The sequence below is a fragment of the Onychostruthus taczanowskii genome, unplaced genomic scaffold (genome assembly GCF_017590055.1).
Source record: "Onychostruthus taczanowskii isolate IOZ18803 unplaced genomic scaffold, ASM1759005v1 scaffold67, whole genome shotgun sequence".
Lineage (NCBI taxonomy): Eukaryota > Metazoa > Chordata > Aves > Passeriformes > Passeridae > Onychostruthus > Onychostruthus taczanowskii.
The window spans coordinates 89532-100845 of record NW_024504455.1 but is presented as its reverse complement, the minus strand read 5'-3'; the positions used below and the strand labels follow the sequence as shown (position 1 = coordinate 100845).

Here is an 11314-nt window from a genome sequence, read left to right as displayed (position 1 = left end):
CTTAGCTGGGCCAGGGGTGTATTGCCCATTCCTCTGAAATCCTGTTCTCTTTGTTTCCTCCCAATAGTGAAGCAAGCAATATTTTAATTTCTCTCGTTCCCACACCTTGTGGGACCTTCCCAAAGAGCAGTGCCAGGATTCCTGGTGATCCTGGGCAGCATCCAAAGCTCAGCCATCCATGGCTGCTGAGGTGAGGTTAGGGCTAGGTTTAGGGCTCACACGGAGCCCAGGGCTGTTGGAGAGGGACTGCCAGAGGGAAGAGTGGGCTGGGGAGAACTTGGCTGTGAAACAGATTGATCTGGGATATATCCATGGGATCCCACCCAGCAGGCTGCCCTCCCCCAGGGCTGCAGCTGAGACTGAAAGCCTCCTGCTGCTTTCTGGGAGGGGGCCACCTCAGGAAAGCCTTGGCTGCCAGTCAAAGGCAAATAGCCCAGGTCCTCCCATTCAGGTGCTCCTTCAACCCAGTCCAGACCCCACATCGAGCAGCTGCTGCAAGCCTGAGCCAACCTGAACCAGTTTGTGTCTATTTTTTGTTTTATTTTGTCTCTATGAGAATAACAGAACATGGCAGATTAAGGTTATTTTTTCTGTTTAACCTCCTCCTAGTGCCCCAAAGCGCGCTGCACAAAGCCCTTATCAAGGCTGCAGAGCAGGTTTGAAGATAAGCATTGTTTCTCTCAGTCACGATTTGAGAGTGAAGTGGTGGGAGTTTCATTATCAAAGGCTGGCCCAGCTGCCAAGTTTTAAACAATTCTGAGATCAGCTCGTTCTGCCTCCCTCCTGCTGCTCCCTGTCCCTGCTTTGAAGTGACTTTTTGGAAGGAGTTAATCAAGTGCAGAGCTTCCAGGCTCTCCTGCAAGCCAGGCTCAAGCACAACCCAAAGTCTAAGACTGTGAGGGCCACGAGGGGTTTTCCTTGGTTCACTTTACCCTGCTCCTAATATCCCTGCTTGCCCTGAGTGTGCATTTACCTCAAAAAGTGTCAGTTCACATTTTGGGGTTTGAGCTTTGATTTGGGGATTTTTTTTTTTTTCACTTGATTTTGTTTCTCCCATGGTGAAGGAAACCAGCCCAAATCCAGTAGAGCACCTACTAACATTAAATTCATGTCTACAACACGTGTTTTTCAGGATTGGAGCTAACACAGATTTCTTTCTTAGCCAGTCAGTGGCAGCCCTACATCAATTAGGAGGATGTGGCAGCCCAGTAGGATCCACTTGACAGACATGCCCTGAGGTTTTAAATTGTCTTGTTCTTTTACACGAATTGAACAAATCCCACAAAGCTGCTGTGTGGCTCCGGTGCTCCAGTCGTTCTGGGCTGTGTCCTCCTGCCCTGAAGTGAGCTGAGGAAGCCTGCCAGTAGTCTGGGAAGCAGGAAAAGCAGGAGCAAAGTCATTCAAATGCTTAACACCTCCCCTGGATGCAATTTGCATTGTAGAAAGACCAGGTAATTTCTCAGAGTGCCAGTCAGACAGAGAGGAGATGCTTCCCCATTTTGCACATCAAGGGAAGGAAACCAAGGTTATAAAAGCTCTTTTCTTGCCTAGTTCCTCTCAGAGATGGGGGAAGATGCTGGCTTTGTGACTTTGGAAGCACCTAAGGGGGCACCTGGTGGGGCACAGATCCAGCTCATGGTGGGACACACACACAGGTTTTGGTGGGATACACATCCAGCATCTGGTGGGACACACACACAGGTTTTGGTGGGATACACATCCAGGATTTGGTGGGACACACATCCAAGATTTGGTGGGGCACACATCCAGCACCTGGTGGGACATACACCCAGCACCTGGTGGGACACACATCCCCGGGATTTGGTGGGACACACATCCAGCTCTGACCCCAGGCAAGGATGGCTCCATAAAACCTCTCCTTCAGGAATTCCCAGTCTTCCAGCCCTGTTCCCCTTCCAGACCACACCAGCTCATGGAAGAATGCAGCCTGCTCCTCATCAGCATGGAAACACTGTTCTTCCAGCTGAAATCAAATGGTTATTTTCCTCCAAGTGCCAGAATTCAGGCTTGCCTGTGTTTCCCTCACGATTTCTAATAAAAAGTGATGCCTGACTCATGGCTGCACTGATTCACACCTGAGAACTCCCAGTACTGGGAAGAGCCCTGCAGACAGTCAGGGAGGGATGTTTTGGGGGGGTTTAGGAGAGTTTGCATTTCTCCTCACACTGCCTCTTGGCCTCTCATGGGCCAGGCTGGGAGTGAGTGCTAAGGGGGGAAAACCTCAAAGCCCTGCAACCCAAAATCACAGCACTGTCCCCGAGGAGTCCCTTGGATTTTCCCAAGGAGAAATGGTTGTTTTCTTCTTGTTCATGCAGCCTCAAAACACCATGCTTGGTCCATGCAATTCTCTGCCCTCCACACCCCCTGCTCAGCCATGCTCGAGGGCCAGGGGATCCTGTAATCTAAACAGGACAAGAGTGACAAACAAGGCAGGAGCATGTCTCCTCAAGAGAGAGGGATGTGGGGGTGATGGATGAGGGGAGGGGGAAGGATTGATGGCAAAGAAAGGGTTGATGGCAATCCCCAGCCTAATAAAACTCAAATAGGGCAATTTCTTATTCCGAAATCCGTCAGTGACCTTTGGCAAATCAATTCATCTCTGTCTGTGCCTCTAGTAAATGGGAATAATACAGCCTTGCTGTCTGGAAAACGCTTGGTGATTCTCAGATGAAAGATGTTTTATTGGTAGCAGTATCATCCTTCACTGTCATTAGCATGATAACAGATCCATCACCTAGCAACAGAGCAGCCTGTCCACGGATTTCTCTTGGATTTTGGCTCTCTAGCAGCCTGCTTTTCATTGCAAGAGGTTTTACAACCTGTGGCTGCTCTTTCCTTAATGTCCCTGCTCCAGACAAGCACATCTGCCACGCCCCAAGACCTCCTGCCCCCTTTCACTGCCTCCTGGTACCTCTCACCATCACAGCAAACAAAATTTGCTTCTCTTAGCTAAAGCATCCCAGCAGAAGTTTTGAACTTTAAAATATAAACTTCGTGCAACCTCAGGAGTACAACTATCTTTCAGATGTGCACAAATTACAGGGGGGAAAGCAGCAATCAGGAAGCTTTGTAAAATTTGGCAGAAGCCACAGTTTTTAAGGACAAAGTTGCACGTACATGAATGTCACCAGCCACTGAGGATCAGGAGTCCTGCCAAGCCCTGTGATGCCTTTAGACATGTGACAGGAGCATCCTTCCACCCTCAAGTGGTGCACAGACCAACCTAAACCACTAAAACCAGCATCAGCAACTACTTGGAGAGAGGATCAAAGAGAAAGATAAGGATACCAAAAGCACTGTCCTGCTTTGTCTGAGACAAGCCATCCCTAATAGTTATTTTTTGTCTAAGCCCTCTGCTCAAGCACAGCTGTTTTGGGAAGGCCCCTTGCTGGAAGAGATAAGGGGAAGTTGTGCACAAGGATTTTTAGCTGTTAAGGAGCATTAAGATTCGTGTCTATTAAAATACATGAATTCATGACTGCAACCCTCAGTTTGCATGACTGCTTATTAAAAAATACTGCACAGTCAGTAGCTCTTTCAGTTTCTGAAGGCACAGCAGCCACTCCAAGGCATCAATTACTTTTTCTTTCAGAGATGAAAACCCCCCAGAGCCATCTCATGTTTCCAGGTCAGTACCTGGGCCTGAGCAGGGCTGTCACCATGGTGCTGCCTGGGACACGAGGCAGAGTGTGACACTGTGACACGGGTAATTGCCAGCAGTTTGCCTTTCTTGCCCCTCATCACCCCAGCACAAAGTACAAACCACAATGGGTTTAAGAAGTTGCCTTTTAAGGTTTTATTTACCGTGCCTGAAAGGATTTGAGGATGGGCAGTGTGAAACCCCTGTAAGAATTGTTTCTGAGGTCTCAGCAGCCCTTTGAAGAGGTGAGTGTGACCTTCCCTAATTGCTGTGTAATCCCATCCTCAGCCTGGGAGGCACAGGTAAATAAATAAATAAGCAAGCAGGTTCCCAGCCTGGCAGTGACTCGGGGTTTGGTGTCTGCATTCAAAGGGGGTTGCAGGTAACTCAATAAAGATGATCCTGTCCAGGCAAGCTGATCTCTTGGCAGCCACAATTCAAACACTGGGAAATCTGAGCAAAGGGTGGGCTGGGAAGAGAAGGGATTGCCTGAGCACACAGCGTTAGGCTCTCCCAGCAAGGACAGAAATGAGGAAGGTGTTTGTTCCTGACATCCTGCCTTCCCTGTATTGTTGAGCACCCCTAAATCAGTGCCACAGGAGACTGGCCCAGGCATCCCACAGCACAGGCCCCGAGAGGGCTCAGTGGATGCCACATCCCTGTTTCCTGGAAGGATTGCTCAGCACAGGCACCAGCAAATACCAGGAGGATTTTCATCCTCAGCCTCATCACTCCTGCATTTGGAGCAGGTCTGGTGGGCAGGGAAGTCCCATTTTCCATGGAATCACTTGTTTGGGTGGCAGGGGAATTCTCCATCTCTGCCCCAGCCCTGTGCTGTCCCCTGGACACCTCGCACAGACCAGGAGGGGCTGTGGGAGCACAGGGCAGGTCTCTGCCTGGCTTATTGCTGCTCCTGCAACACTGCCCTGCCTGCAGAGATGCAATTAATCCCTGCAGAGACTGCTGCAAGCCCCAGCCTGGGCTCAGGGGCTCAGCCCAGCACTAGGCAGCAGCTGCTGGGGGGCTTTTTGGAGGAAGATTTTTCCACTGTGTGCAGTGCCTGAAGGTAAAGGGAGGCTCTTCCCTCCCTGCTAACAGTGGGGGTGCTGCTTCCTGAGGCAGCAAAGCCCCTCTGACATTGAGCAAGTCCTTGCCACTGGTGGGAATCAAGGGCTGTTTGTCAGAGGAATGGCTGGATTTGGACTTTTGAAGGCTCTCCCAGCCTTCATGCTAATGAAGGGTTTTAACCTCATGGAAAATCCTGCGCTGTGTATAAAGCCTTGGTTCAGGGGGTCCATCAAAGGCAGGGAAATCACTGAAAACCACAGGCCTGCAAGTCTATGGGTGTGTCCATGCACGACCATTGTCACCTCAGGTCCCCATGGCAGGGCTCCCAGCCTGGACCGGAGGCCAGACAGTCCCAGCAGCCCATGACCCCAGCATGTCCTCCCCTTCCCTGAAGAGAAATACTGGAATGGAGTGCTGGAAGAGGGCTGTGGTGATACACTGTCCTGGTGAAGCACCAATCTGCTCTGCTCCAGTGAGATTTCTGCAGATGTTCACTCAGGGCAGCGGACACAGACCCAGCCACAGCCCACCCCCATTTCCCAGCAATTTCTTGGTAGAACACACTGAAACCCCTGTGCACAGTGCAGGCTGGGCTGTGAGCTGGACTGAGCAGCTCCCAGAGGAACGCTGTGGGGCCACCGTATCCTGCTTGCAGAGCCCTCAGGGTGCACTGCGTGCCAAGCCCTCAGGAGACCTTCCCGCCATGCCCTGAGGGAGGGGCCTGCCCGCCATGCCCTCAGGGCAGCCTGCCTGCCATGCCCTCAGGGAGGCCTGCCTGCCATGCCATCAGGGCGGCCTCCCTGCCATGCCCTCAGAACAGCCTGCCTGCCATGCCCTCAGATCAGCCTGCCTGCCATGCCCTCAGAACAGCCTGCCCGCCATGCCCTGAGGGCGGCCTGCCTGCCATGCCCTCAGGGCAGCCTGCCTGCCATGCCCTCAGGGTAGCCTGCCTGCCATGCCCTCAGGGCACCTGCCTGCCATGCCCTCAGAACAGCCTGCCCGCCATGCCCTGAGGGCGGCCTGCCTGTCATGCCCTCAGAACAGCCTGCTTGCCATTCCCTCAGGGTGGCCTGCCTGCCATTCCCTCAGGGTGGCCTGTCTGCCATGCCCTCAGTGACAGCACGTGTGTACCAGGGATTTGCAGCAGCTCTGCCTGGGCCAGGCCTGAGCCTCTCTCCTGACAGCCCTGGCAGCTCCCTTTCCATCCTTCAGATGTTGCAGCAGCCCTGAAAATGAACATTGCACAGCAAGTGCTGCTAGCAGTGCTGGCTCAGCAGAGAAAACCCAAACACAGCTGCTGGAAGGGGTGAGGCGTGCTCTCAAAAGCACAATTCCACTTATTTAGGAAGGGGAAAGGTTAGCATAGGGCTGCTTTCAGTCTGGGGAAAAGCACCAGATGCCATTTTATCTAAACCTGGGCTCTCAGATGCTTGGTTTTCCCCAGCCTCATATTCTGAAGCACTTTCCCTGCACAAGCATCCAGCTCTTTTCATCCAGGCCTCTGCACCCAGCCATCCAGCCCAGCTGCAGTGCCACTTCCAACAGAGCCCTGAGGCTCCAGAAATGTAAACAGATTGAAACCTCTCAGATGTGCTTGGGAGCCTTTCAGGCCAGGGGAGTTGGTGACTTGTGACAGTTTTGTCACTGCGCTGACAGAGCGAGAGGCCTGTCCCTGACAACTGCAGTGACACCTTGGCACAAGCCTGTTGTGTCCTCCTTCTCCCAGGCTGGAAAAACTGAATCTCCTGTCTCTGGGGCCAGGAACTTTGAGGCAGACCCACTGCAGATCAGTTATTTCACAGCTGAAATCTCCCTTTGTGTTTAAACAAAATAAAAAACCTTGGATTTCTGTTCATGAGCTGTCAGAAAAGGTCATGCCTGGGAGCACCTGTCACAGATCCTATTCCAGCATCCCTCAGCCTCCTCAAAACATGTCTGAGGCTTCCTGGCTGCTTTTGACCAAAGGGAGTGTGAAATCAGACATTTTCCAGGTTTTATGAGGAGTGGTGACCAGGTAGAGGAAATTCCAGTCAGCTCATTGGGATGCACAGGAAACATGGTACCAAGTCCACACTTGGGCAAACTGTCTGGGAGCAGGCAGAGATGAGAGAGAAAAACGTCATTTTATCTAACAGCCATCTGGAAATAAAGCCTTTGATGGCCTTTCTTTGTTCTGGATTCTGTCCTTTCTGCTCCTAAGAGGTACAAGGAATTGGGTTATTTTCACTTGTGCAGGTGGAAGAGTGCTCTTCATACAAACATTAATACATATCATGTTTCTTTTAATTTTAACACAAGCTTAACACCTCACCCTTACTCAATAAACATTTTATTTTCTTCTCATCTGTCAGGGAGAAGCAGAGATTCTCCTACAAACTCCAAACCCACTCTAGGCTCTATCCAGAAGCCCTTTGTTCTTTTGATTGTCTGTGCCCCAGTAGCAGAAAGCATCCTATGACAGCCTTCCTTTGGGATCAAATATTGAGGATTTAGTGAAGCTCCAAGGAAGCCATGTGGAGAGGGGATACACAGGAGAAAATTGACCATTTGTGGCCACAGAGGATGGAAAAATCAGGGAAGAGACAGGCAAAACCCCAACTCCTGCACACAGTGACTGTGCCCCTGGATTTTCTGCTCACTTCTGGATAAGCACGGCCAATATGAACTTGGGGTGCTACCAGCAGTGAAGGTTTTCAGTATTTAGCAGCCCATTTACAGGAGAAGCACAAAGACCAACACCTTCAGCAACAGCTGCTGATTTCTGCTCTTTCTCACTGAATAAATCCAACACCTGTTTTTCCAGGCAGAAGAGCCTGAACAGAACCACTTTTACCACTCTGGCTCCTGAACTGCTGCCCAGTGATCAGCCAGTTTGCAAAACCCTCCTGTAAGTGCTTCACAGCAGCTCAGAAAGGCCCCACAGGGCTGTTTCCATTCCAAAGCTCAGAACTGCTCTTTTCCCAACACCCAGCCTGAAGTGTAAGGTGTATTTTCAGCTGTCAAACACATTCATGACAGGTTTGGTGCCAAGACTGAGGCAAGCACCAAAAAAAGATTTCAACCTTCCACTAGACCAGGCTGCTCCAAGCCCCATCCTTGTAGTTTTTGTCCTGAGTTTTTATCTTTGCTATGCAGTGACCTGGCAAACAAAGTCAGCAGTCTGTGGCAATCTTGTTCAAAAAGTACATATATTTAATAATGATACCAAATACAGCTTTTCCCCCCTGGAATTTCCACTGTGATATTCAGTAGGTCCCCTCTGTGGTCACTGCAGTTGGACTGTACATAGCTACTGACTATGCTGAATACATGGTTATGTTTTAGCAGTGTAGTACTCATATATTCTCTATAAATATAATAAAATACTTAACATTTGTTTTCATTCTGATTCTTACACATATTTCCTATGTTTCCACAAATGAAAAAAAAAAAAACCAAAAACCAAAACCAAAACAAAACATGTCTCTTTCCTGCCTCCCCCAACCTTTTATTGGGTTCCAAATAAACCTGAGTTTGCAATTCAAGTTGGCATCTGCCATCTGCTCGGGTATGTGAGTCTGATGAACACAAAGGGGGGGGGGGATTTCAGTGATCCCTGATTTCAGTGATCCTTGATTTCAGTGGTCCCTGATTTCAGTGGTCCCTGATTTCAGTGATCCCTGATTTCAGTGGTCCCTGCCCACTGGCTTGGCAGCACAAATGTGTTAGCATGAAGAGAATGAAAATGCTCTGACATTTATAAAAGAACAAATTAAAATGGCCCCTTGGAATGAATAGGTGCTCTCCACAAACAGAATGCAACACTTCTTGATCTGAAAATTGATCAAATTATTCCAGGGCTGTCTTTTCTCATCATATTGGGGTTTTCATGCGTATTATTTTACACAGCTCCCTCAGAGGTGGGAGTCCTCACTCCACTGAAGGGTCCAAGATGCTGATGGACTCTCCAGGGCTAAACCCCAGTGCTGGGGGAAGGTCCCACCTGCAGGGATGAGATGGGTGCTCTGGGCACCACTCTGCTGGTTTTGCCAGCACTGAACAGCCCAGTTATCTGTCAGTATTTGGATTAATGTCCATTTTTTCCTGCAGATTTTGGTGTCAGGCCTGTACAAAGGCTCAGCTATGCCCCTCCTCACCCAGGCTCTGAATATCCTGCTCGTGGAACTGGAAGGAAAACTTTCCAAACAGGGGTAACCCTCAGCATCTACACGGACACCAATGGGGCAATGAAATTGTTTGTAAAATTATGGATGAAAATAGGGCCTGGATTCCCACCAGTGGCAAAATCCCATCTTCCAAGGACAAGAAGTCACCACCTCTGCTTCCTGGGTTTTGAAATGCCATTCAATGGTGGCAGCAGAACCAGGCTGGAACAAGCTTTGCTGAGATGCTCTCAACACACAAACACGTACACGGGGGGGCACAGACCAGAGAAAAGAGCAGTCTTTGTCTTTGGCTAAACCTTCTAATTTATAGGAAATGCTTTGAGGACAGAAACAGAACCAAAAAAATGTTGCCAACCTGTCAGATGTATCATTTACTTAGAAAAACAAGACTGGTATACAGAACATGGTGTCTTTTAAGAAAGTCAATCTCCACTCCTTGTAACAATACCCCGTTTTTGGTAACCACTACATTACCAATCTTGGAGTATAAAAGGACTTGGTACAGTTCATGTGTCCTTTATTAGTCTTTTTAATTCAGTCTCAGAGAAGCCTTCAGGCATGTCCAATGCTGCCTTGGTGTAACAGGGACCAATGCAGTGAATTTCCACATGATGACACTTGTTTTTAAATAATCATGTTTCTTGTGACATCATTAAATCACAGTTTTCTTCATGAGAAAAAAAATGATTGTGTTATTACCTACTTTATGTAATTAACAGTAAAATCTGCTTTGAATTCCAATAGTGCCACTTTTTCTGAGCTAGACCACTCGTGTCTTTACTCAAGCTTCTACCACCTTCATCTTCTCGGCAGGGCTTGTCAGCAAGCTCACTTTGGACAGAGTACTGGCATTTCCCCCTCTCCTGCCCCAGGAACAACGCCTGCAGCAGCAGCACGGGCTGTGTGGCACAGGCAGGTGGAGCAGGGACAGTCTGAGCACAGATCCTGGCACGGCACTGATTCCCTGCAGGAACCAAACCCTCGGTGCTCGTGGTTCTCCCACCCGGGTGAGAGCAGTGAAAATACAGATCCACGCAGCTCTTGCAGGGTGTTTTAGTGTACAGTCAGATGCCAAATGTGAATATTTCTTAACAGCACAAGCAGAGCCCTTTTCTTTCAACTGTAATACGTAGGACAGTGCCTTCCTTGCAAGCAAACCTCCGATTTCCTGCGCTGCACCACCGCGGGGTATCACGTGGTGACAGCAACGCGCCAGTGGCTTTCCCTTCTTGCTTAAAGGAGAAAAAGGTTAGATCCCAGAGAAGAGCAGTGCAAATCCCAGGATGCCAGGCTAACACTGGCCGCTGACAGCCTCTGTGTTGAAGGAAATCTGTGTGGGGCTCATCTGCTGCAGCTGAGGCATCCTGGCTTCCAGGGGTTTTTCACTCACTGACTGCATGCTCTGGTTCCTCTTCCTCAGCATCTGTCCGATCCCCATCATGGGGAACCTGCCCCTGCTTTTCACACAGTTTGGGCTGCCCAGGGGGTTGCTGGGGACCAGCTGGGTAGGGGACACTGCCTCTTCCTTTGCTGGATACGCTTTCTCTTCATAGGTGAAAGAGACCTGGGTGGGGTGGACGGGGGACGTGCTCCCCGGGGGGAAGAGTGGCGACAGTGTCCTTTCACTGGAGCTTTTGTAAGGGAAATTCATTGGAGAGCCTAAAATTCTGTACTGGTGAGAGGGGGAAACCTGGTCTATTTGGTCCTCTCTGTCAACTGACTCGAAGGAGTGCACGATGTTGAGGATGAGAGGGGAGTCCTTGGCCCGGCCCCCGATCCGGGACGGCTCCGGCTGCGGAGACTCCTGCCTCTTGAGGAGCCGGGGTGTCCTGGGGGGAGGCTGCTGCACCTCCAGGTATTCCAGGGAGCTGGAGGTGACACAGCCCGTCTTGGGTGCCAGGGGCTCGTGCAAAGGGCTCACGCTGGAGTCTGCAAAGCAATGGGAGAAGGAAGCAGAAGAGCACACTGCAGTTACCAGCACCTCAAACACAGGAACCTGGTGGTGCACCAGCTGCCAGAAACTGTCTGGGATGCACTCACACCCCAATTCCCTCACCCTCACTTAATACTAACACCATTGTTTCCCAGGTAATTTATCTGCCCTCTTCCTCACAGGCAGGAAAAGTGCTTACACTGAGACAGGGACTTGAAAAGGAAAAGCACAGTTGTCTCCAGCTGTTTGTATTAATTATATCCACAACACCACAAACACACTGAGAAATCTCACATTTCTCCTTTCTCAGCACCACATTGTGTGGCTCTTGCTGGACCTGTATTCCCCTGACACACCTAGGGGAGCACAGTGAGTTAATCCCTGATGGCTCTCCTTGCATTTTGGAACAAAATCTGTTCCTGGTTTCACACATGTAAATATGGAGCAGCAGCACTGGCCAGATTCAAGCTGCTATAGTTTGGACAG

General features: G+C 49.9%; 1 protein-coding gene across 1 annotated transcript in view; it reads right to left on the bottom strand.

Annotated features, from left to right (window-relative positions):
- Positions 1-7424: 7424 nt before the first annotated feature.
- The window catches only part of HUNK (hormonally up-regulated Neu-associated kinase), a 43379-nt gene continuing 39489 nt past the window's right edge, over positions 7425-11314 (bottom strand). Inside the window, 1 exon segment of the mRNA XM_041420983.1 lies at positions 7425-10824. Coding sequence (XP_041276917.1) covers positions 10187-10824 — 638 coding nt within the window. The 3' untranslated portion in view covers positions 7425-10186.